This window comes from Carcharodon carcharias, chromosome 19 (assembly GCF_017639515.1).
Source record: "Carcharodon carcharias isolate sCarCar2 chromosome 19, sCarCar2.pri, whole genome shotgun sequence".
NCBI lineage: Eukaryota > Metazoa > Chordata > Chondrichthyes > Lamniformes > Lamnidae > Carcharodon > Carcharodon carcharias.
Window position 1 is genome coordinate 18690303 of NC_054485.1, and position 27061 is coordinate 18717363.

The 27061-nt window shown below is 43.7% G+C and overlaps 2 protein-coding genes across 4 annotated transcripts; both read left to right on the forward strand.

The window, feature by feature from the left end:
* Positions 1-2838: 2838 nt before the first annotated feature.
* Positions 2839-11746, forward strand: gpatch3 (G patch domain containing 3). The gene is made up of 7 exons (XM_041213407.1): positions 2839-3198; positions 5065-5513; positions 5851-6025; positions 6133-6192; positions 6792-6913; positions 8009-8136; positions 8924-11746. Exons 1-7 carry the CDS (start codon positions 2856-2858, stop codon positions 9135-9137), a joined length of 1491 nt encoding a protein of 496 aa, XP_041069341.1. The 5' UTR covers positions 2839-2855; the 3' UTR covers positions 9138-11746.
* Positions 11747-17219: 5473 nt separating this feature from the next.
* Positions 17220-25418, forward strand: gpn2 (GPN-loop GTPase 2). 3 transcript variants are annotated; one of them, XM_041212704.1, is made up of 6 exons: positions 17220-17327; positions 22220-22676; positions 23205-23361; positions 23782-23942; positions 24349-24479; positions 25014-25418. In XM_041212704.1, exons 2-6 carry the CDS (start codon positions 22260-22262, stop codon positions 25114-25116), a joined length of 969 nt encoding a protein of 322 aa, XP_041068638.1. In that variant the 5' UTR covers positions 17220-17327; positions 22220-22259; the 3' UTR covers positions 25117-25418. The 3 variants fall into 3 exon arrangements, with proteins under 3 accessions (XP_041068638.1, XP_041068639.1, XP_041068637.1); XM_041212705.1 differs by having other exon boundaries at positions 17224-17305; XM_041212703.1 differs by having other exon boundaries at positions 17231-17365.
* Positions 25419-27061: the final 1643 nt, after the last annotated feature.

The window sequence follows — 27061 nt, forward strand, 5'->3', positions numbered from 1 at the left end:
TGCTGTGCCGTCTCCTCGATTATCTCTGCCTTCCTAGCTTTGACAGGCAATCCTACCCTTTACTTGCTAATTCGATTAACCTGGCTTTTGGGGTCCCTTGTAAAATTGTCAGGGGCATCTCTTCCACTTGCAGGAAAGCTTTAGCAGTTTCCAGCGTCATCTTATTTTAACAGTACAAACCTGGTGTTTTCCTTTAGCTTTTATTAATTACTAAATCTACACCCAAATCGTCATTATCTTTTGTTCCAAAATATCCCAGACCCAAGCCCCCAAACTTTGTCACAACTCACTGGGAATAGTGCACAGTAATATCAAGCCCCACTGTTCCCCGAGCCACTACAAATGTGAAAGAAGTTTGATCAAACCACCAGATTGCCCCAATTCTACCTATCTGTTTAATTTAGGTTAATAAAATACGAGCACCAGGTTTGTAAACTTAATAAGTAAATTTATTGAAAAATTGTTGTTAACTAATGGCAAAAGAAAGAAATATGGACTGCTAACTTCAACATTATAACTTAACCTCTACCCCCTTCTTAAATCCCTATACAAATATGCACACACACACAACACATAAGACATACAAAACATGGATTTTAAGGATGGGATAAAACAGTTCAATAGCACCAATCTGGAGTACAGGATTCAATGGGTTGATTTTTGAATGATGTCTTCCAAATTCCTTTCAGTTCTTGTTCATGACACGAGGTGGTCTTCCAGCACTTTCAGTATTTAGTTCACTGGTTGAGAACTTGCTTTTCAATGTCTCTAACAGTGGTTTTCTCCTTTTCCTTTTTACAGGGGTTTCCTTCAAGAGAGCAGGTTATAGAGATATGAGGTTAAGAGATTTTAGATGTTTTCTCTTTGCAGGCCAGGAGCTTTCTGCTGCACACTGCTGCCACACAAAACCCTGGTCAGGAGCCAATTAAGATGATGTGTCTGAATTAATTTCTGGCACCATTCTGTCTTTCATGGCACACTTTGTCCCAGGACTGCAACATTGTATATATCTCTAATCCTGTTGCAGTGGACATCTCTTTCAACCTGCAGCCATTGTAATTCTAATCCACAGCCCAACAGAAAATAGAAAGATATGTTCCTTACAACAGTCCATCAGAAATAAAAAGATATGTTCCTTACAATTTAGACAAGTTGAGTGAATGGGCAAATACATGGCAGATGCAGTATAATAGGGATAAGTGTGAAGTTATCCACTTTAGTAGGAAAAACAGAATGACAGAGTATTATTTAAATGGTAATAGATTGGGAAATATTGATGTACAAATGAACCTACCTGGGTGTCCTTGTACACCAATCACTTAAAGTAAGCATGCATGTGCAGCAAGAATTAAGAAGGCAAACGGTATGTTGGCCTTCATTGCGAGAAGACTTGAGTACAGGAGCAAGGATGTCTTACTGCAGCTATACAGGGTTTTGGTGAGACCACACCTGGAGTATTGTATGCAGGTTTGGTCTCCTTACTTAAGGAAGGATATACATGCTATAGAGGGAGTGCAGCGAAGGTTCACCAGACTGATTCCTGGGATAGCAGAATTGTCATATAAAGAGAATTGGGCTGACTAGGCCTCTATTTAATGGAGTTTAGAAGAATGAGAGGGGATCTCATTGAAATGTATAAAAGCTCTGACTGGAATGGATAGACTGGATGCAGAGATGATATTTCCTCTGGCTGGGGGGTGGGGGGGGGTCTAGAACAAGGGATCATAATCTCAGGTTAGGCCCTTTAGGACTGAGATGAGGAGAAAATTCTTCACTCACAGTGTAGTGAACCTGTGGAATTCTCTACCATAGAGGGCTGTGTAAGCTAAGTCACTTATTTAAGTCACTATTTATGAAGGAAATAGATTTCTGGACACTCAAGGCATTTGGGGAATGGGGAGAGAGCGGGAGTATGGTGTTGAGATAGAGGATCAGCCATGATCATATTGAATGGCGAAACGTGCTCAAAGGGCCAAATGATCTACTCCTGCTTCTATGTTTCTGGGTACTTACTTTTTCTGTCCTTGTTGCCAAGGGAAATAGTTTTTCCCTACTTGCTGCATCAAAGCTGGACAGAATTTTAATCCTTTTGGCCTTGATTTTATTCTGGTGAATCTTTAATCCCCACTCTCTGCTTTCTGCCTCCATTCATTCTGCTACTTGTCCCCAGTAGAGTGAGAAGAAGGGTGGGAGGAGATTGGCGTGGAGCATAAGCACTGGCACAGAACTCTTGGCTGAATGGCCTGATTCTGTGCTGTAAATCCCACGCAGTTCTATGTAACCAATTGCTACCCTGGTCACCAGTACCTGCTCCTCCAATCCTATGTATGGATGGAAATGAAAATGTTCGATGCTGAATTGCTGCTCAGCGGGGTCACTGGTTACAGATCAAACCCAGAAGGACACATGCCTCCTTTAAGGGCATAAGCAAAATATTGCAATACTGGAAAACTAAAAATAAAAAAAAACTAAAACTAAAAATTTTAAAAAACAAACTAAAAACTGTTTGAATTACTCGGCAGGTCAGGCAATATATGTGACAATAGAAACAAAGTTAACGTTTCAGTTTATTGGGCAGATAATCTGTTTTTAGTGAGGTCGATTGAGGGATAAATATTGGCCCAGGATACCAGGGATACTCCCTCTTCTTTGAAATAGCGCCATGGGATCTTTAATGTTCACCTGTGAGGGCGGGCAATCGGTGCCGTGGTTAAACGTCTCATCCGAAGGACGGCACTTGAAAGATCGATTTTGTTTCTCTCCGCAGACGCCTGACCCGCTGAGTAAACCTATGTTGCCAGTATGAATCCAATTGCCCCGTGCGCAGGCGCAGACCCGCAGTGCCAGTCTGAAAGATGGAGGCCAGGGATTGTGTTTACGCGGTTGTTGGGAATATTCCGCGTAGCCTCCGCTCCGCTGACCTCCGTAACCAGTTCTCGCAGTTCACCGAGAGCGGCGGCTTTAGCTGTTTTCATTACCGGCATCGGCCCGAGTGGCGGCGGCCATTCCCGACTCCAGCTCCAGCCTCAGAGCTGGAGCCAGGCCGTAGCCCGACCTGCTGTTGTGTGGTTCGCCTTCCTGCGGACCGAGCTTCCAGCTTCCTGCTGATGTATGACGGCTGCCAGTGGGTGGACAGGGCCGGGGACTCTCTGCGGAGTCGCTGCTTCATCCGCATCGTCAGAGCGACGGAGATTGCAGGTGAGGGAGGGGGTGGGTAGAGAATGGCAGATTTTTGAGTGGGGCCGCATCTCTTGTTCTCAGCAGCAGCAGCAACAACAACAACAACTATTTGCTTTTATGCTTCAACTCATCCAAAACTCTCGCTTATATCTTCACTCGCTCCAAAATTTAATCACCTATTATCCATGAGCTTGTTGACCTTCATTAACTCTCCATTTCTGACAATGTGTTAATTTTAACCCCTCATCCTTGTTTTCAAATCCCTCCATGGCCTTGCCCCTTCCTATCTGTGTAGCCTCCCTCAGCCCTGCAAAGCTCCGGAATTATGCACACATCCACTTCTGGCCTCCAGTGCATTATTGATTTTGATCATTCCACCATTGGCAGCTGTGCTTTCATCCTCATTTGGCTCTAAACTCTGCAATTCCTTTTCTCAATCTCTCCACTTCTCTGCCTCTTTCTATTCCTTTTAAGACACCCCTTACAACCTACCTCTTTGACTAAGCCTTTGGTCATCTGATGACCTGATGTGAAGTGGTGTTATATTTTGTTTTACAATACTCCTGTGAAGTGCCTTGGGACAATTTATTATGTTAAAGGCTGTACATAAATGTAAGTTGTTAATGTACCTTCAGCTTATTGAAATGCCCCAAGGAACACCATAGGAGGTTTCAAATAAAAATTGACACTGGTCCACAGAAGGAGGTATGAGAATTGCAACTTGGTTGAAGAGGTAGCTTTTATGGAGTGTCTTAAAGAGGAAAGGAGTTAAACAGACTTGCTCTTCATCACTTTCATAGCCTTAGGACTTCCCAATGAGCACTACAGACAATTAAGTACTTTTGAATTGTGAATTGTAGCCAGAGTTGCAATGTAGAAAACAAGACAGCCAATTTGTGCATAGCAAGCTCCCCCAAAACAGCAACAGATAATCTGTATATTTAGTGATATTGATTGAAGGATAAATATTTGCCAGATCCTTGGGATAAATTCCCTGCTCTTCAAAATAATGCCATGAGACCCATTATATCCACCTAAGAGAGCAAATGGATGAGGTCTTGGTTCAAAGTTTCATTGAAAGGCAGAACTCCCTCTACTGTATCGGAGTGTCAACTTAGATTTTTTGTGTTCAAGTCTCTGGAGTGGGTTGAACCCACAACTTTCTGACTCAGAAGCAAAAATGCTATCAACTGAGACACAGTTGACACTAGACAAGCAGAGTTTTAGGGAAGAGTTCTGGAACTTGGGGCCTAGGTGGCTGAAGTGGAGCGATTAAAATCAGGAATGGGCAAAGGACAGAATTGGAGAAATGCAAAGATTTTGGAAGGTTTTAGGACTAAATGAGGCCTCTCACTACCAACTTCTCAAGGAGAATTAGGGATTGGCAATAAATATTGGTCTTGCCATTAACACTCTCATCCCAAGAATTAATATTTAAAGAAAAGCTTTGGTCAAGCAATTGATCTCCTATTTTAATATTTCCTTATATAATTTGGTATCAAATTTTTGTTGGATAAAGTTCCTGTGAAGTGCCTTGGGAAGTTTTGCTATGTTATAGATGTTATATAAATACAAGTTGTGAGCTTGGCTGGCTGAACTTTAAACCTCATGTCCTGCCCTACACTGGCCAATCACTGCCCACATAACAGTATCACCCGAGTCTGGAGAAAATCCATGGTTTGGGAGGACGGCCTACCCAAATGTTTCACAGCTGCATTTGACAGTTTAATTAGCAGTGAGATTGATAGTGGGATTGGCGCATGAGCACATGGGGTCGGTGCGTGTGTGTTTATGTGTATTGGGATGTTGGCGTGCACATGTGTTTGGGCTTTGCTGTTTCTCTTTGGGTGGAGGACCATGTTTAATAGTGTTTTTGTTCAACAGATTCTAACCTCTTTTCATACAAAACGAGAAAGGAACTTCGGAGTCAAAGAGCTCAGAGTGAGACTTTCACCCCTGAGGACTTGTCTAGATTGCCGGAGCTAAACCCCCCGATACTAATGCCCAATGGGAATGTTGGAACTCCACTGAAAGTTTTCTTGGAACTGATCCAAGCGTGCCGTCTGCCTCCCCGTATCATCACCAAGCTCAGCCTGAAGTTTCCCAAGACCAGCTCTAGCAGGCGTTATGGTAATGTTCCGTTCCAATACCAGGATTCAGCCCCTGTATACAGCGGGGAAACAGTTTATACAGCTTCAGGAGAAGAAATCCCACAAGGAGACATGACTGCTCCTACGCTGCGGCCAGGAAAGGAGCAACGATCGGCAGGACACAGGAAATCTTTAAAGAGAAGAGACGAGGAGGAGGAAGGAGAGACATCTCATTCTGATGATGTAAGCAGCATTTTCTTGCCTTGTGGGGAAAGGTCCCGTGGTAAATAACGAGTATTACATGTGGATATAGATGGATATTCTCAGAGGCAGCTCCATCGCCTGTCGCAGCCTTCCTCAGGCTGATGGAGCTTTCTCTTTTGATGGTGAACTAGGTGCTTCAGGGATTGGAACAGTCTCATCATTTGAGTCTGGATTGGGAGGGAATGCAGATATTTGGAGACAGTTTCCAGGGGCCCCGGCTCGCGCCCAGCAGGCAGCTCCCTGGGGGCCCTGCCCGCACTGTATAAATGCAAGCAGTTGTTCTGCAGTCTGTCACGAAGCTTTGTGTTTTGCCCAGGACAATGATACATGTGAGGAGTGGGAGAGACATGAAGCTCTGTACGAGGATGTTACAACCCAGGAGCGGACAAAAGAGCGACTGTATGAGGAAGAGATTGAGCTGAAGTGGGAGAAGGGAGGTTCCGGCCTCGTGTTTTATACAGATGCCCAGTATTGGCAGGAGGAGAAAGGAGGTAGGTTGGGGCACGGGGATTGTTGGGGTGGGAAGGGGAATGGGTTGGCAGGGCAGTGATCAGGTAATGGTTGGTGTCAATGGTTGACTTTTGTTGCTTTCTTTCAGATTTTGACGAGGAGACGGCAGATGACTGGGACGTTGATATGAGTGTTTATTATGACAAAGGTCAGTTTGGATAAAGAGATGGCTTATAATTTTTTTCTGTTTGATGTAGCGTTGGAATTTGGCGTTTTATACTCCTGACTCCTCCTATAACTCTTTGCAAATGCAACAGACGGAGAAATGTTCACGTTTGATTATTAGTAAAATAGTCTGTCTAATTGTGTTCCTGAATAAACACAGAATGTAAATCAACACATCCAGTAAAGTGGTAATAGGAAGTTTCATTTTTGGGATATGAGGAATCTGCAGTAAATTAATGAGGCCACACAACAGGATATATTAATAGCTTAGAGGAAGACAGGAGCTGAACCTGCATTTCTGCAATGTACAGTAGGGCATGGGCTGTAGAGTCTGTGTTTCTTCCATTTCACAGTGCCATATGCAGATGCTGTAAATCCTGCCGTGTGCAGATGCTGTGTATCCTGCCTCCTTCGGGCAGAGATGATGACAAGACTGTTTGTGGAGTTTCCTTTAGAAAATCAGGGCGGTGTGTGCAGATTGCTTGCTCTGCCTGTGTAGTGACTGTTGAAAGGCTTTACCCACAGCGAATTCCTACTATAGCACAGAGGCTAAAGCGAAGTTACTTCTTGAATTTTGCACAGATGGAGGAGATAAAGATTCCCGGGATTATATGCAGATGAGATTGGAACAACGGCAGAGAGAGGGCATTGAGAGTGTCTCCGTGCAGTCCCCACGTATCGGAGGCTTTGAAAGATATACTAAGGTAAGTATGTTTCCTTGTTTATTAGATTACTCAAAATTGTACTTAATTATAAAATGTATGTGTTTAAATTGTTGTTTGCAAACTTAAATAATAGCTGGTCCTTGCTGCTTTTTACTTGAAACACAGAATAAACAAATATTAAAAATGAAATTGGTGTAACCACTTTAAATACATTACAAGCTGTATAGACTTGCACAAAGCAAAATCTTGCAGATGCTGGAAATCTGAATTTTAAAAATGGAAAATTCTGGCAAAACTGAGCAGGTCTGGCAGCATCTGCGGAGAGAGAAACAACGTTAACATTTCAGGTCTGTGACCTTTCGTCAGAACTGTTCTGCTGAAAGGTCACAAACCGGAGATGTTAACTGTTTCTCCCTTCACAGGTGCTGCCAGACCTGCTGAATATTTCCAGCATTTTCCATTTTTATTATGTATAAACTTCTGAGTCTATGTCCCTGCAATTATACAATGCTTTTCACATCCATGGTAGTTTCCACAGTGCTTCATAGGAATAGGAGTGGATCATTTGGCCCTTCCAGCCTGTTAATCCTCACAGCAAATTAAATACTTTTGAAATAAAAAAGCCAATTGCACGCACAGTCCCATGGACAACAAATGAAATAATTGGATCATTTTGTGTGTTGCATTGATATAGGTTGAAGGATAAATGTTGGCCAGGACATGGAAAAATTCTGAGATCTAATGCCTACTTGAACAAACACGTAGAGGCTTGCTTGACAGTATCTCCAACAGTGTAGCACCCCCTCTATAACTCCTTGGAGTTTCAGTCTCGATGATGGATTCTGCACATCATAGAAGTTCAAAAACAGTTGTTTTGAAGCTGCTGAACACAATCTTTAAAGTGTGGATTAGGGATGGAATGAGGTATGGTTGGAGTCTATGTCACTGCATTAGCTAATTCTGCAGCTCAGTAAATCCCCTGCCACATACACATGCCCAGTTACAGTTATTTTTTTTTGTGTCTCAATGGAATGGGATATGGTGACTGGGTCTGACAAGCTTCTCCTTTAAATTCAGTTACCCTCTTCCTTTTGAATAATATTGATCAATGTGTGTGTTCTGCTTCTTACCCAGGGAATTGGCAGGAAGGTGATGGAAAAGCAGGGATGGAAGGAAGGACAAGGCCTCGGCTCCAGCAGTTCTGGGCTGGCTGATGCTCTGGACAATGATGGGCAGAACCCCAAGTGTAAACGAGGATTTGGGTATGTGATACGAGTGGCTCCTTGTGGCAGTATGCTGTGTTGTAGGGGTGGAAGCCCAGAATAGTCAGAGGGAAAGTGTTTGCTATTGACTGAGTTACAAATAGTCTTCCACAAGTGAGTGTCTTCATTGCACAAAAGTCTCAGTTGGTAACAGGCTGTCACTGGGTGATCATCAGTGTACAGAAGTTGTGTTGAACAACTGTTGAGAATTTTTCAAAGACCCACTGTATGGAATGTTGAAACTAGGAACTGTATGTTCCTGGAACCCTTGTTGCTTTCAAGCTAGTGAGCTGAGATTAAAAAAAAAATTCTAATTCACAAGTCTACGCCAGGAAACTCATGTTCCTCAGAGTGAAATTCCACGGTACTTTTTATTTTTAATTTTTATACCACAATTCAATGAAAGATCAGCCCAGACACTCTGCCTTTCCAGGAGAAGAGGGAATAGGCTGATGAAAGAAAGAACTTGCATTTAGATGATGTTTTTATATGGTTACAATCTCAGTACAACATTGTAGTGTTGAGACTGAGTTTTGTGCTCAAGTCTCTGGAGTTATAACTAGAACAATCACACCCTTCTGACTCAGAGGCTACCTCTGAGCCAAGTTAACACTTTAACACTTGATGTGCCAGAACAGAGCTTCTGTTCATAACCCATATGCTACCATGGGTATCATCTCAATCCCACTTCCAACAGCAGGAACAGAAGAGCTTTGAATGGTTATGATTTATTTGAATTGCCCTTGCTGATATCCTATTGTTGCTATGCGACACTCTGACTCTGCAGGTATCATGGAGAAAGAATCCAGAACTTCCAACCAGTGAAGAAAGCATGTCGACAAACCAAGCATTTGATTTCAACCGTGTATGATCAGCCTGAGGAGATGGACCAGGGTGACACTCTGCTCCGGAGACAGCCAGTGATCAGCATGAAATACAGAGAGGACATGAAGTTTGTTAAAGGGTCAGAACTCAGCAACCACACCCAGTTACCCCGGTAGTGACATTCTGCGGCTGCTGGTATATACTGGGTGGAAGCTGCTACTTCTGTGAAATGCAGTGTTAGGTTCTTGGTACCTGCTGGTTTTTCACACTGACAGTGCAGCAAGGGGAATGGTCAGTCGAGCAGGAACCATGGTCAAGATTCCCCCAAGCCCATCCAACCTCAACCATAGATCAGAGTATAAAGCAACTGAGGAACTGAATGAAGCTCTGGCAAAACAAACAGAGGATAAACAATAACTGTTTACATTTGTATAGTGCATTAAACATATAATGCACTGTCGAGGTATTTTTCTATGAACGCTCATGAATACAGTATTCATGCCAAGGAGATACTGGGCAAGATTCCAAAGCTTGGAGAGGAAATGTGTAAGAGATTATAGTTGAAAGAACAAAATGTTTGGGGTGAAGTGGGTTTTTAGGAGAATGTGAGAGATAGGAAAGAGGTAAGGTCATGAAGAGATTTGAAGAGAAGGTTGAGAATAATTCAAAGGTGTTGGGGACCAGGAGATTTGATCATAGACATGAACACCCACCCACCCCTTCCATCCCCCAGCCAACGCAACTAGTCCATCCAAAATAAGTGCCTGTTTTCACCAAATTTCCCACGGCATCTGTGGGTCAAAAGATAGTTAGCCATTCAGCTCATCTAAATTCATCCATCAAGATCCCAAAGTCCCCAATGTTTGAGGTTTTTGCCTCCATTTCCTTACCTGGGTTGATTTCATTCTTTATCTGAAGAAGTGTTTCACGGTATTAGTTTTAAATTTTCCCGTCATGGGATTGGACCTATGTCCCTGTCCAATTTTTAATATATTAATGAATTAGTATGAATTAGTTAACATTTTCAATACCTTCAACAACCTTGCGTAACTGTATGCAGTTACCTCGCACATGCCTTGTTACCAGGCTGAAGAGCCCAAGCCTCTCCAGTTGTTCTGACTTAAACGGAGATCAGTTCCTTCTGACACTGCCTCCAGTGCTTTAATGTCTCACTTGTTCTTCACAATCATACGGGAACCAGTAAGAAGGAGAGATCTGACCAGAGCCCTGTACAGTTTGATCACCTCTAATTTGTGGCCTATGGAGTTCAACACCCCGTAGGTATTGTTTGTTGCTGCTTTGCATTGGTTGGACATGTTGACTTTACAAAGCAACTCGGCTTCACCCTGAGCTGATGCACCACCATTCATGGATTGTGTATGAGACTTTTATTTCCTTCCCATCTGCACAACTTCATACTTGCCTGCATTAAATTCTAGCTCCTTTTGGAATTATTGAATGACAAAGCACAGAAGGAGACCATTTGACCCATGAGGCATGTGCCAGCCCTTTGGTGGAGCTAGCTAATTAATCTCATGCCCTGGTGCTTTCCCCATGGACCTTGTAATTTTTTTCCATTCAAGTATTTTTCCAATTCTCTTTTGAAAGTTACTATTGAATCTATTCCACCATTCATTCAAGCAGTGGATTTCAGGTCACAACTTGCTGTATAAAAATGTTTCTTATTGTTCTGCCCAGTTGGATATTTTGCTTAGCTGTTCTGTAATTTCTGAGCTGTCTATAACCATTTCATTGCTACCTAGTTTGGAATCTTTAACCAATGCAAATATGACCACTTTATACTGGATTTCTAAATTCTGCATTTATAGATGTGCACTCTTTTTAGTGATTTATGTACTTGGAGTCCTTAATCTGTCTACTCATCCACAGTTCCTATCTCCTTGCCATTTAGAAAATATTCTGATCTATCTTTCCTAGGTCCAAAGTGCAATTCCCACATTGATGTCCATCTGCCACAATTGTGCCCTGTATTGCCCTGTAAATGTTTCTTTGCAATATTCTACTTCCATCTACACTATTTATTGTCACCTAACTTGGTGTCATATGCAAAGTTAAGGTACTGTAAATGGTGAATAGCTGGACCCCAGTACACTTGGGTTGAATTGGCCACAGGTTTGGGACTGAAGGATGGCAGGTGCAACGATAGAGCATATTAAGGTAAACTCAAAGCTGACAGGATTCTGGCTAATCCTGGAAATGGATACGAAACTGTGTAGAAAAAGCAAGAAATGTGGGAGCGATAAATTAGCAAGTTGTAGGCCTATTTGTCTAATGTCTGTTGTGGGGAAGTGACTAGAATCTTGACCGAGTGACTGAGCAATTAGACAAATGTGAGCTGATCAGAGAGAGCTAGCATGGATTTGTAAAGGGTAAGTCGTGTCTAAAAGAACCTAGTTGAATTTTTTGAGGAGGTAACTAAAGTGGTAAATAAGGAAGTATCCCAGAAGGGAAAATCCCAGAACTGAGTGCAGAGTCCAGTCACAGTGTGATGGAGGATACTGTAATTAGAAACCATTTTTCTTGTATACAAAAGCAAAATGTTGCAGATGCTGGAAATCTGAAATAAAAACAGAAAATGCTGGAAATACTCAGGCCATTTTGATGAAGGGTCATCATGGACTTGACCCGCTGAATCTCTCCACAGTTGCTGCCTCACTTGCTGAGTATTGCCAGCATATTCTGTTTTATTACAATTCAATGTACATTCGATGGTTCAATTTCATGAAAAAATATTTTGTACATTAAATAAAATATTTTCCTACAATGTTTTGTCTTGATGGAAGCGGCAGAATTTCTTACTGTTGAGTATTCAATGGAATTTGACGATTTCTCTTTAGTCTAATCTTTGCAAATTATTTTACTCTACTGATTTAATGCCACTTCTCACAATTCCCCATGAATGTTAGTTGATTCAGGTGTCGTCCCCAATTACAGAACAGAATGAGCCTCAAACACACAAACTAACTGAAAAGAGCATTCATCCACAAGCATTCACTTTTGTGCAATACGTATCCCAGTAGGATTCTTGGAAAAACCTAATCATTTTTCAAATTAAGTAAGTCTAACCACTTCAACCACACTTCCTTTTTCAACCCCTTGCAATTCTGTAAATGGAGTGATAGGAATGTCAAAAGTCTGGCTGGAAATGACATGGAGGTGAGTCCAGTAGAGCTGAAGAACATCCTCAACAGAATTGTATGCAGGTGTGAGTAATGGTTTTGTTTTTCACGGCTGCTTTTCTGTGTGATGTGACCATACCAAATCAGCCTTGTAGATATCAGCATGGCTCAGGTGGTAGCCCTTTCAAGTCTGAAACAGAAATTTATGGGTTTAAGTGCTACTCAAGAACTGTGACCTAATTCCATATACACGTTATTCCTTGTTACCTAGGGCTAACACAAATCTACCTATCTTGGTTCTAAAATTAATAATTAATCTAGTATCATTTATGGAAAAGAGTTCCAAACTTCTATCACCCTTTTCCAAGAATTGTTTCCTAATTTCATTCCTAAAAAGTCTGACTCTTATAAGACGACTGCCCCCTAGCCGTGGAGAATATAAGGAAAGTAGGAAGAAGCTTAAGCAAGGAGTTAGGAGGGCTAAAAGGGGTCATGAAAAGTCATTGGCAACCGGGATTAAGGAAAATCCCAAAGCTTTTTATACATATGTAAAAAGCAAGAGGGTAGTCAGGAAAAGGGTAGGCCCATTCAGGGACAGAGATGGGAATGTGTGTGTGGAGCCAGAAGAAATGGGAGAGATACTAAAAGAGTACTTATCAGTGTTCACCAAAGAGAATGACTTAGTGGTCGATTTGTCTAGGGAAGAGTGTGTGGATAGCCTGGATCATGTTGAGATCAAAAAAAAAGGTGTTAGGCGTCTTGAAGAATATTAAGGTGGATAAGTCCCCAAGGCCAGATGGGATCTACCCCTGAGTACTGAGGGAGGCAAGGGAGGAGATTGCTGGGGCCTTAACAGAAATCTTTGTATCCTCACTGGCTACGAGTGAGGTCCCAGAGGACTAGAGAATGGCCAATGTTGTTCCATTGTTTAAGAAGGGTAGCAGGGATAATCCAGGAAATTACAGGCCAGTAAGCCTTATGTCAGTGGTAGGAAAATTATTGGAGAAGGTTCTTCGTGACAGGATTTACTACCATTTGGAAGCAAATGGGCGTATTAGTGAGAGCATGGTTTTGTGAAGGGGAGGTCGTGTCTCACTAAGTAAAGATTGAGTTTTTCGAGGAAGTGACAAAGATGATCGACAATGGAAGGGCAGTGGATATTATCTACAAGGATTTCAATAAGGCCATTGACAAGGTCCCTCATGGTAGACTGGTACAGAAGGTAAAGTCGCACGGGATCAGAGGTGAGCTGGCAAGATGGATACAGAATTGGCTTGGTCATAGAAGACAGAGGGTAGCAGTGGAAGGGTGCTTTTCTGAATGGAGAGCTGTGACTTGTGATATTCTGCAGGGATCAGTGCTGGGACCTTTGCTGTTTGTAGTATACGTAAATGATTTGGAGGAAAATGTAACTGGGCTAATTAAATTTGCAGACAACACTAAGGCTGGAGGAGTTGCAGATAGTGAAGAGCATTGTCAAAGGATACAATGGGATATAGATCGGTTGGAGACTTGGGCGGAGAAATGGCAGATGGAGTTTAATCCGGACAAAGCGAGGTAATGCATTTTGGAAGGTAATACAGGTAGGAATGATACAGTAAATGGCAGAACCCTTAGGTGCGTTGACAGGCAGAGGGATCTGGGTGTACAGGTCCACCGGTCACTGAAAGTGGCAATGCAGGTGGATAAGGTAGTCAGGAAGGCATATGGCATGCTTGCCTTCATCGGCAGGGGTACTGAGTATAAAAGCTGGGAAGTCATGCTGCAGCTGTATAGAACCTTGGTTAGGCCACAGTTAGAATATTGTGCGCAATTCTGGTCACCATATTACCAGAAGGTTATGGAGGTGTTGGAGAGATTGCGGAGGAGGTTTACCAGGACGCTGCCTGGTCTGGCGGTTATTACCAAGAGGAGAGGTTGGAGAAACTTGGATTGTTCTCACTAGAGTGACGGAGATTGAGGGGCGACTTGATAGAAGTTTACAAAATTATGAGTGGCATGGACAGAGTAGATAGAAGCTTTTTTCCAGGGTGGAAAGGTCAATTGCTAGGGGACATACATTTAAGGTGAGAGGAGAAAACTTTAGAGGAGATGTGCGGGGCAAGTTTTTTACACAGAGGATATTGAGTGTCCGGAATTTGCTGCTAGAGGAGGTGGTGGGAGCAGCTACGATAGTGGTGTTTGACAGGCAGCTTGACAAATACATGAATAGAGGGATACAGACCCCAGAAGTGCAAAATGTTTTAGTTTGACAGGCAATATAATTGGCGTAGGCTTGGAGGGCCAAAGGGCCGGTTCCTGTGCTGTACTTTTTGTTCATTGTTATGATCCCAGCTGATGTTACTACTGGATAAGCCTGATCCCAGGGTGGAACCTGGCTTGATAGATCCTAGCTTTTATTTTTTTGTTTAGATATGTGGAGAGTGGCTACTGAACAGAGTCACAGGAGTCAGCTGATGAACTTTTAACAAAAGAGTAAAACATTTCTTAAACCACAAAAGATGAACTATATTACATTACTTCTTCATCCACAACTATACCTTTATAGATACATAATGATTTGAAAGGATAACACAAGTTACAAAGGTTGTCTGTACTTACTGTGAACATGAGAGTATAAGTTCATGTAAACCAATAGGTGACCAGTGGTCAGGCACATCACACTCTGAAACCAAGTGACAGATATCACCCCAAACAGATGCTATGGATCCCTCATCAACTCCCACTAAACGCTTGTCACACCATGAGCTTACTAAACTCAGTCTTTCACTGGAAGGTTTCCAATCTCCACTCTCGAAGAACTCGCTCTGGAATCTTCTCCTAAACAACACTTTCTTCTTCTCATTTCTTCTCATATCCACCTTAAATGGGAGACCCCTTATTTTTAAACTGCGTCCCCTAGTTCTAGAGTCTCCCACAAGCGGAAACATCCTTTCAGCATCCACCCTGTCAAGTACCCTCAGGATCTTATATGTTCAATAAGATGACTTCTCAATCTTCTAAACTCCAATGAATAAAGGCCCAGCCTGTCAAACCTTTCCTCGAAAGGTAATCCCCGTACCAGGTATCAGTTCAATGAACTTTCTCTGAACTGCTTTTAACGCATTTATCCTTTCTTAAATAAGGAGACTAAAACTGTACACAGCATTCTAGATGTGGTCTCAAGTTCATGTGTAATCTCCAACTCTAACCTCTGATTAATCAGGTTTGGACACTCTCCCACCCTGATCTTATCAATTGATGGGCACAGCCTGCAATCCTAGTTTGTGGGGTGGAGGGAATTATTTTTCTTGAGATGTTAATAAGCTGACATTATTTGAAATGTGATTTATCTTAAATGTAAGATTGATCTGTACAGTTGAATGTCCTGCTTGTGTTTGGGATCTAGGTTCATTGGGATGATGCCACCTAAGGAACCAGTTTCAATATGGGCTGCTGCCTCAGGTAGCAGGGTAAGGGGAGTAACCTGGAGAAGAGAAAGATCTAACTTCCTTTCAAGTTAATAAGGTGTTACCGAGGCCCATGATAAACTTTAATTCGGAAATGGGTGAAATGTAAACTTGCTCTATCACTGCTTACATGAATCATAGAAATGACCCTACAGAACGTGTGAATTTCTAAGCAATAAAAGACAATGGTCTATCTAGTCTGTCTTCTACCATCCTGGTAGTTGCATGATGCTGCTGCCACGGTTGTGTCGGCCTCAGACTAACATCTGTATTCTGCTGACATTTATGAATGTGGTTAGCGTTAGTTGAACCAGATATGACCTGCTGATATGGTAATCATGATGATGAAAAACTTAATGGAAATGATCTAAGAATAATAAGTATAAAATTATGAAGGGCATAGATAGGGTAGATAGGAAGGAACTTTTCCCCTTGGTGGAGGGATCAATAACCAGGGGGCATAGATTTAAGGTAAGGGGCAGGAGGTTTAGAGGGGATGTGAGGAAGAATTGTTTCACCCAGAGGGTGGTGGGAATCTGGAACTCTGCCTGAAAGGGTGGTAGAAGCAGAAACCCCCATAACATTTAAGAAGTATTTGGATGTGCACTTGCAATGCCATGGCATACAAGGCTATGGGCCTAGTGCTGGAAAACGGGATTAGAATAGTTAGGTACTTGTTTGACCTGCGCAGACTCGATGGGCTAAAGAGTCATTTTTTGTGCTGTAGACCTCTATGACTGTAATGATAATGGAATTGTTGGGTAAAAATAGCAATCAACCTCTATCAATTAGCCTATAAAAACAGGTCTGGGGTTGGCTATTCTGCAGTGAGTAACTTGCCTCCAGACTCCCCAGAGACTGTGCATCATCTACAAAGCACAAGTTAGGAGTGTGGTGGAATACTGTTCTGTTGAAGGGTCATGAGGACTCGAAACGTCAACTCTTTTCTTCTCCGCCGATGCTGCCAGACCTGCTGAGTTTTTCCAGGTAATTCTGTTTTTGTTACTATTCACTTGGCTGGGTTGGTGTGCAGTTCCAATGACACTCACGAAGCTTGACATCATCCAGAGCTAAGCAACCTATTTGAATGGTACCCCATTCACCACCAATGAGTGCACTGACTCCAGTGCATACCACCTGCACGATGTACCGGTGCACCATGCCAAAGCTTCTTCCACAGCAACTTCCAAATCCGCAACCTCAGCTTTGAAGGACAAGGACAACGGATGGACGGGAACATCACCAGTTCCAAGTTAGGCACCATCCTGACATTGGAAATACATCAGCTTTCCTTCATTGTTGCTGGGTCAAAATCCTAGATCTCCCTCCCTAACAGCAGTTCAGGAAGGTGGCTCACCACCACCTTCTCGAAAGCAATAAGGGGCGGGCAACAAATGCCAGCGATGTTCCCCTCTAATTACCGAATAACAAAATAAATAAACCGAGGGATAACAGGTGGGAAAGCTGCAGAGCTTTTGGGAATCATACAGGATCAATTTTTCCTCCCTAGCCTGCCACATTTACAAAATGTCCTTGTCTGCGCCTTACCACAGCGCATGCTCGGATAGCCCGGGGGAGGAGGGGGGATGCGCATGCTCGGATAGCCCGGGGGAGGAGGGGGGATGCGCATGCTCGGAATGGGGGTGGGGTGGGGGTGCTGCACATGCTCAGTCGCTCCGGTAGGGCCTGCAGCTTTGTGTCTGCTCACGCTGACCCGTAAGGCGGGGGAGTGAGGATTCGGCCTTTCGCTATCTGGTGCGGCTTCAGTTTTCCTGCGGTAGGAGAGGTTGCCGTGGAAAAGCGGGCCAAGGCAGGGTAGGCACTCTGGCTGGGCTCCTGAGTGTGGTGCTCACCGTCAGGGAGGGGGAAGAGGGGCTTGGAGGGAGCTGAGTCCAGTCACCGTGCTGCTGCTGCTCCTGCTCCCTGTTCGTGGAATTCTTCTCTTGTAGGAAGCTGCTTCACAGGAGTTTAGAGTGATCAAGTACAGAAGGAGGGCCATTCTGCCAGTGTTGGTTATTTCAAAGGCCTGTTCAATCAGTCCATGCTCTCTCTCCTTAACCTTTCAAGTATTAATACAATTCCCTTTTGAAAGTTACTGATGAATCTGCTTCCGCCGTGCATTCCAGATTGCAGCAACTCACTGTATAAAAAGCATTCTTATCTCCTAATTCTGGGTGGCCAGCTGTCTTGTATTTTAAGGGATTATTCTTTGTTTTGCCTTTTCACAGTATCCTAGTATCTTTGTGCAGAAGAAGGCCATTCGGCCTATCGAGTCTGCACTGGCTCTCTAAAAGAGCATTCCATCTAGTCCCACTTCCCTGCCTTATCTCCGTAACCTTGCACATTCTTTCTTTTCAGGTAGCAATCCAATTCCCTTTTGAATATCTCATTCGAACCTGCCTCCACCACCCTTTCAGGACATTTCTTCCAGACTCCAACTGCCCTGTGGGTGAAAAATATTTTCCTCACATCACTCTTACTCCTTTTGCCAATTATTTTGTATCTGTGCCCTCTATCTAGTTCTTGATGTTCTCTCGAGTGGGAACAGTTTATCACTATTTACCCTGTCCATACCCCTCAGGATCTTGAATACCTCTATCAAGTCTCCCCTTAGCCACCCTTTCTTCAGGGAAAAGAGTCCCAGTCTCTCCAATCTATCCCCATAGCTACAGTTCTTTATCCCTGGAATCATTCTTGTGAATTTCCTCTGTACTCTCTCCAATGCCTTCACATCTCCCTCAAGTATGGTGCCCAGAACTGGACGCAGGACTGCAGATGAGGCCTAACTAGCATCTTATACAATTTCAACATGACGTCCTTACTCTTGTACTCAATGCCTCTGCTGATAAAACCTAAGATATATGTCTTATTAACTGCTGTCTCAATTAGCTCTGCCATCTTCAATGACCTATGTACATACACATTGAGGTCCCTCTATTCCAGCACCTCCTTTAGAGGCTCCCTTATTTATACTGTCTCATCATATTTTTCCTGCCAAAATAAATCACCTCTCACTTCTCTATCACTTGTCTGCCCAATCCATCAAGATGTCCATGTCCTTTTGAAGTTCAGGACTATCCACATTACAGTTGACAACATTTCTAATCTTCGTATCATCTGAAAATTTTGAAATTATGCCCTGCACACCACAGTCTAGTCATTAATATATTATCAGGAAGAACAAGGGTACCAACACTGACCCCTGGGGAACTTCACTACAAACCTCCTTCCAATCTGAAAAAATAACCATTTGTCACTACTCTGTTTCCTGTCACTCAGCCAATTTCTTATCCAAGTGCCTACTTTCCCTTTTATTCCATGACATTGAATTTTGCTCACAAGTCTGTTGTGTGGCACTGTATCAAATGTCTTTTGAAAATCCATATACACATCAACAGCATTTCCCTTCATCTTCCTCTCTTACCCCCTCAAAAAACTCCAGCAAGTTAGTTAAAAATGATTTTCCCTTAATGAATCTATACTGGCTTTCCTTAATTATCCCTGTACTTGTCTAAGTAACTATTGATTTTATCCTGTACTGTAGTTTCCACAAGTTCCCCTACCATTGAGGTCAAACTGACCGGTCTGTAGTTGCCAACTTTTTCCTTGCACCCTTTTCGAACAAGGGTGTAACATTCGCAATTCTCCAGTCCTCTGGCACCTCCTGTGTCTCAGGAAGACTGGAAGATTATCACTAGTGCCTCTGCAATTTCTTCTCTCACTTCCCTCAGTACTCTTAGATGCATCTCATTTGGTCCTGATATCTTATATATTTTAAGTAAAGAAAGCCTTTCCAACACCACCTTCCTCTCAATTGTAGATTCTTCTAGTGTACAAGTTTACCTCCCTTCTCACCTTGGCCTGGGTAGCATCTCCTTCCTTTGTAAAGACAGATGCAAAGTACTCATTCAGCACCTCCACTATTTCCCCAGCCTCCGCATACAAGTCCCCTTTTTTGTCTCTAATCGGTCCTACTATTTCTTTTACCACCCTTTTATTATTTACATGCTTATAGTGTACCTTGGGGTTCACTGCCAGCCTCTTTTCATGCTCTCTCCTTGCTTTTCTTATTAGTTTCTTCAATTCCCCTCTGGTCCTACTATATTCAGCCTGATTCTCCACTATGTTTTCTGCCTGACACCGTTGTACACGCATTTCTTCCTTTTCATCTTTACCTCTATCTCTCTTCAGGACACTCTGGATTTATTTGTCCTACCTTTCCCCTTCAAGGGAATATACCTTGATGTTGCCTGCAATACTTTTTCTTTGAAGGTTGTCCATTGTTCAGCCACCATTTTTTTCTGCCAACATTTCATCCAACTCACTTGAATCAAATGCATTCCCCCAATTAATTATCCCTGCTCTGGATTGTTCCCTGTCCTTTTCCATGATTAACCTAAACCTTCTGATACAATGGTCACTGTTCCCTAGAGGTTGTCCCACTGTTATTTGATCTACTTGAGCCAACTCATTCTCCAGAACCAGGTCCAAAAGTGCATGTCCTGGACTGGAAACATACTGCTGCAGAAAATTATCTTGAACACATTCCAGGAACTCTGGCCCCTCTTGTTCCTCTGTACTATTCCTATCCCAATCTATATTTAGATAATCAAAGTCCCCCATTATGATTACTCTATACTTCTTGCACCTCTCCGTAATTTCTTTGTAAATTTGTTTCTCCACATTGCTTCCACTAATTGGTGGTCTATATACTACACCAATCAATGTTATTGCACCTTTTTCATTCCTTACCTTTAGCCAGTGAGATTCCGTCCTTAACCCCTCTGGAAGATGCTCTCTTTCCAGTACTGTAATGCCATCTTTAATCAATATTGCCACTCTTCCCCTCCTTGCTCTTCTTCTATTCCTGTCTCTCCTAAACAGATTCTACCTAGGAATATTTAACGCCCAGTCCTGCCCTCCTTTGAGTCAGGTCTCTGTGATAGCAATAACATCATAATTCCATTTGTCAACCTGTGCCTGCAGTTCATCAATCTTGTTAACCACACTCTGTGTGTTCACATACATGCACACAAGCTATGATTTAGATATTTTTTTTAACTTTCCTCCTTATTCTGACCCCGTCTAATGACTTATTATTGCCTACTCTAATTCTATCAAACTGTCCAAGAATTCTATCTATCTTGATACTGCTCTCTGACATATCCTCGTTATCAGATGATACTTCACTAATTCTCACTGCCAGTTTTTTCCCCTCTGCACTCTGAATTTCCCCTCAGGCTCCTGTCCCCCTGCCAATCTAGTTTAAATCCTCCCCAACCGCATTAGCAAACCTGCCCGCGAGGACATTAATCCCAGTCCTGTTAAGGTGTAACCCATCCTTCTTGAACATGCCCCAACTGCCCCAAAACCGACCCCAAAGCCTTAGAAATCTAAAGCCCTCCCTCCTACTCCATTTCTCCAGCCATGTGTTGAACTGCTCAAACTTCCTATTCTTATGCTCACTAGCACGTGGAACTGGGAGTAATCCTGAGATTACTGCTCTTGAGATCCTGCTTTTTAATTCCCTTACTAATTCCCTAAAATCTGCTTTCAGGACCTCATTCCTTTTCCTACCTATCTCATTGGTCCCAGTGTGGGCCATGACCTCTGGCTGTTCACCCTCCCCCAAAAGAATGTCCTGCAGTCAGTCTGTGACATCCTTGACCCTGGCACCATGGAGGCAACATACCATCCTGGGCTCACGTCTACAGCCACAGAAACACATGTCTGCTCCCCTAACTATGGAATTCCCTACTACTATAGCACTTCCACTCTTCCTCCTCCCCTCCTGTGCAGCTGAGCCACTCGTGGTGCCACGGACTTGGCTCTTGCTACAGTCCTCTGAGGAACCATCTCGCTCACCAGTATCCAAAATGGAAAAGCAGTTAGAAAGCGACAAAGCTTCAGGGGTTCTGAAGAAGAGTCATATGGACTCGAAATGTTAACGCTGTTTCTTTCTCCACAGTTGCTGCCAGACCTGAGTTTTTCCAGCATTTTCTGTTTTGGTTTCAGATTTCAAGCATCTGCAGTATTTTGCTTTTAGCTTCAGAGCGTTCCTGCATTACCTTCCTGTTTCTCTTAGATACTCTGGCAGTCACCCATTCCCTCTCTGCCTGTATACTACTTAGCTGCGGTGTTACCCCCTCTCAACGTGCTACCTGAGTAAATCTATGCCTTGCGGGTGCACGGTATTGACTCCAGCTCTGCAATTCGGAGCTCAAGTTTCTGCAGTTGGTGATATTTCCTGCAGCTGTCATAATCAAAGATGCTTTCTCCTTCCACGACTTCCCACATTCTGCAAGATGCACATTCCACATGGCCGAGCTGCATTGCTCCAATCCCCGGGTTATATTCCTGCTGCTCCTGTATTTCTAGGACAGCCTTTGCCTCTTTTGTTTAGTGAGCATGCACACCCCCGCTCCCTGGTGTCAACAGCATCTCCCACAACTGGCACTCTCCACTACCCCCACAATCCCACGGTCAAGGTGTCCCTTATTTTATTCCATAAGCGTTGATCACCCTGCTCCATTCCTTGCCACCCCATTCAAATTCTCAGATTACCACAGTGGGATTTGAACTTGTCCTCTGCATTCATTGTCCAGTAACATAACCACTATAGTGCACAGCACTGGTGGGATGTTTTCTGATGTTTTCTATCTGTTCCAGGCCTGTGGAGCCGTGATGAACCTCTAGGAACCTGGTTAGGATGTCAGAAGAGCCCAGGCCTCCAACTGTGATTTTTGGCCAGGTGGTTATTGGGCCACCTGGCTCGGGGAAGACCACCTATTGCAAGGGGATGCAAGAGTTTCTCTCAAAGCTGGGCCGCAAGGTCGCAGTAGTGAACCTTGACCCTGCTAATGATCTTATTCCATACCAGTGTTTTGTGGACATTGCTGAGCTGGTGAAACTTGATGATGTTATGGATGGTCTCGGACTGGGCCCTAATGGAGGGCTCATTTACTGCATGGAATACTTGGAGGCAAACCTGGATTGGCTACTGGGCAAGCTAGAACGCTTCAAGGACTGTTACTTCCTGTTTGACTGTCCTGGTCAGGTGGAGCTGTACACCCACAACAGCTCTGTGAGGAACATCCTTGGACAATTAGCCAAGTGGAATTTCAGGGTGAGTTCACACTTGGGGATAAATAATTTTGGAAATATTTATCAGGTCAGTCATCATCTAGAGAGAACACCCTGTGTTTCAGATGTGACCCTGAAAGTTATACCTGAAAGCTTACCCTGCCTTTCATGCTCAAAGAAGCTGATTTATGACACTTCTTTCCCCTAATTTTATTTGTTAGACTGCAACTAGTCTGGCACGGCACTGAGACATATAGACCAGAGGCTTTGATTCCTGATCTGTTCTCAGTTAGTGACTATGTTAGGCTTGTGATAGAGATACTACAATCAGTCTCATGGCTTTTGGTTAGAGAGGAGGAAATGTGGCCAGGGTTGTTGAGATAGGGCTCAGCTCTGAGACCAAACCCACTATCACTCATTCGTGCACTGCGAGCAGTTGCTCATGTGAGGAGTGCAAGGGAATCTGATATCACAGCAGAAGATTAAGTCAGGAGAAGGTGGGGGGGAGGTACTGTAGGATTAAATGCAAAGTTCTGACCCCATGTTAATCTGTCCGTTTTTCTTCCTGCAGCTAACGGCTGTCCATTTGGTGGATTCTCACTACTGTACCGATCCAGCAAAGTTTATTTCCATCCTCTGCACATCCCTGTCCACCATGCTACAAGTGGAGCTACCTCACGTCAACATCCTCTCCAAAATAGATCTCATCGAACAGTTTGGGAAACTAGGTAAGGGATACTTGCAACAAAGTGAGATGGGGTGGGTGTTCCTCAGGTCTGTTGGGAGGAGGCTGGGTGATTCCAGAGCCCCAGTCCTGATGAGGGATTCTGGGTTCTAAGCCTGTGAAGTGGCACAGGTCTGTGAGGAAGAGCTGAGAATCCTGTACTATGGGGAGAGACTTCATTTTAAAACAGAAACAAGCTGGTTCTAATGTTAGAAAGTCCAGGAGCAAAGTTCAGTCTTTAATTTAACATTGATAATTTACAGGTGGAAATCTTTGCATTCTGTTAATTTACTGTTTGTATTGCTGTGACATATTGAAAATGCAGCCAGTGCTTTGCGTAGAAAGGATGAAATTACGGCAACACTGGGCTGTTAGCAAGTGTGAGCCTGCACTTGGGCTAAGATCTGCTTTCTTTCTTTTTAAGCATTTAATCTGGATTATTACACTGAGGTGTTGGATCTGTCTTACCTGTTGGACCATTTGGCCAAAGATCCTTTCTTCAAAAATTTTCGACGATTAAACAAGAAACTGGTGGAAGTGATCGAAGATTACAGTCTGGTCTCCTTTATACCTCTTAATGTGCAGGTGCGTGGCTGCTCACTAACTGGCTTTTCAGCAGCATCAATAGGTGCATTAGTGCTTGAGAACTTTACAAATACATCAGGCCACAGTATTGCATTCACTGGGATTACAGGGTAATGCCTGAGTGTTGGGATTGATAGTGTGACAATATTATGGAATATGAGCTGGGGTGCATGAGTATTTACAGTTAGGCGCTGTGATTGTGAGGATTTCCAAGTCACGGATCCACATTGAGATGTACAGAACATTCAGAATAAACAAAGGGTGTGAGAGGAGATTACGCAGTACAAGATGTTGTGAGAAACATCGATTTTGAGGCGGGTGCAGAGGGTACTTGACTGTTGTGAGGTGAATGTGTTTTCGGATCCATGCAGAGCTTGTTTCAGTTTCAGTGTGATCTTTCCCACAGGATAAAGAGACCATGAAGCATGTGATGAAGGCTGTCGATAAGGCGAACGGATACTGTTTTGGGGATTCGGAGCAGAGAACACTGGAAGCCATGATGTCAGCAGCAGTTGGAGCAGATTTCCAGTTTGCCATGTATCCTTCTCACAGACCATTTCATTAGCAGCATCGTTGTATTGTTTGAGGCCAGTGATTAAAGATCAAAACTGGGGCAAGCTGCTACAAACAGCTAAGGCAAAACCTTCTCTTGCTCTCTACCCTGTCTGCATCCCTCTGTCTCCTCCTCCGCGCCGGGTGCCGCCCTGTCTCCCTCCGCGCCGGGCGCCGCCCTCTACCCCTCTGCACTACCCTACCCCACCCCCACACCCAAGGCATTCGGCATTCTCTCTCACTCTCCCCACTCCACTGTGCATTTGCCCCAATTTCTGTGTGCACTTGTGTGTGTGCTCGCTCTCTCTCCCCCCTCCCTCTCTCTGCAGCCCTCTTTTTCTCTCTCTCTCTCTCTCTCTCTCCCCCTACCCCCCCCAGTCCCCCCACTCTGCCTCTCTCTAGATGTTGCCTGCGTTATGCTGCCCACTGGAGCTGCAATAAGTTCTCATTATTACTTGTAAATGTATTTATTATTATGTTTTTGCTGATTATCCTGAGTGTTTCCTTAGCAATAAGCAGGTCAATGGATGCCCAGGAGAAATATGTGAAATCAATTGCCGAGGATGTGGAGGAGGAGGTGATGCAGCTCTCAAGTCCACACACAAACTTTGATGCAACGTGAATTCTTTCGTTGAGTGATTGCCCAAGGTTGCTGGGACTCCCCTGATAGAGACTCGGTGATGGAGGTGGCATCTCCCAATATGCTTGCTGGTTCTTGATGTGGAAGTACATTCTGGGATTGGTAGTTTTCACACTTGCCACAGCTGCTGCTGACCTCCTTTTGCCAATTTTGTTAATGGCCAACTTGCATCGCTCAGAGTGGGAATATTTGAAAAATAATTTGTATCCAGGATGTTAAACCTTTGTTTTTCCTTTTCCTTTTGGGGAAAAAAACATGCCCAATAAAGATGTTTAGTTTCAGTACATCCTCCTCCAGACCAGTAATTGGACAGTCAGGTTAGAGACAGCTCAGAACTAAGGAACTAGATGTGTCAGACTTACCATTGCTGATCACGTGATCTGCCACTTTTCAGAGCCTTGTATCCTGCAAAATTGGACCTCCTGAGGAACCTGAAGGAAGGCCATTTGGTCCATCTTAGTTCATCTTGTACCATAGCCTTCCCATCACCACATACAGTTACGTATGATGCTGTCACTGCCCAGAAGAACATTCCATGCTGAGTTCCTGCAATCGCTCCTTTTACTTCTTTGTCCGCACGCTTCTCTAAGTGTCGCAATTAGCAAGAGGTTATGTTACAGCAATTTCCACACTCTTTACTATTGATAGAGCTCCAAAAGCCACATGAATTCAAGCTGAACTGTCCAGAATTGTCCAGTTTCCATTTACCTTGGGATTATCTTGTGGCTTTTTTCTCTACTCCCTTCTAACCCCCTTTGCGTCTTGGAGACCAGAGTTAATGTGGTGCTGTACCCCTGCCCTCTGAGGGAGTGGAAGCAAGCCTGATGGAACTGAGCAGAGGCATAAAACACATCAACTCCTCATGGTGGGTACTGCAAGAAAGAGAGAGTTTCCCAGCAGGCCATCATATATAGCGGCTTTTTGGAGGGAGACGACGAAGTGAATATGTCACTAGGCAAGTAATCTGGAGGCCCAGGCTAATGCTCTGGGGGCATGGGTTCAAACCCCACCATGGCAGCTGGTGGCATTTAAATTCAATTAATAAAAAAAAAAAATCTGGAATTATGAAGCAAATGCTGGCCTTGGCAGCAGCAGCACATCGCATGAAAGAATAAATAAATGTACTGAAATGTCTTGCACTTCACAGGAGCATTATAAAACAAAGTATGACACCGAGTCACATAAGGAGATGTTAGGTCACATGACCGAAAGCTTGGTCAAAGAGAAAAGTTTTAAGGCAGTGTTTTCCAAACTATTTTCCAGTGTGATCCCATTTTAACACTTGAAAATTGACGACCCTGGATGCCAGCAAAAATAAAGCAGCATAATTATTAAAGTTTGCCTATTATAGATCAACATATACATCAAATAAATGTGTTTTTAAAGTACTCTGTAAAAATGCTGCTTTTTGTGCTTATGTAGGTTTCAGTGAAGCTCTCCATAGTCCCTAGTGACAGAAGACACTGAAGCCCCTCTTCTCCATCCCCCCTGCCATACATACACTGTGATCAGCCTCTCTTTCTCCCCACGCACAGTAATCAGCCCCTCTTCTCCCCCTACCACATGCACCATAATCAGCCCCTCTCTCCCCCACACACGCAGTGTAATCAGCACCTCTCCCCCACCACATACTCATGCATACTGTAATCAACTCTTCCCTCCTCGCTCCCCCCACCTTTTTGGTCTAGTTGCCAATGCCTATGAAGTGGAGCTCCTAGCCCGAGCCACCAGTACAACAGGCAAGAGCAGAAACATAGCAAAGTTTGAAGCCACTGCTCACCGGCTCAGCTGCATGACCACCTGATTTTTCCCACACTCAGGACACACCAGTCAGTCACTGAATTACATTTGCCTGCACCAAGTCACTATGCAAACCTCCCAGGCCCAGTCAACACGCTGGCAAAAATGTTTTCTGAGGGGAGAAAGG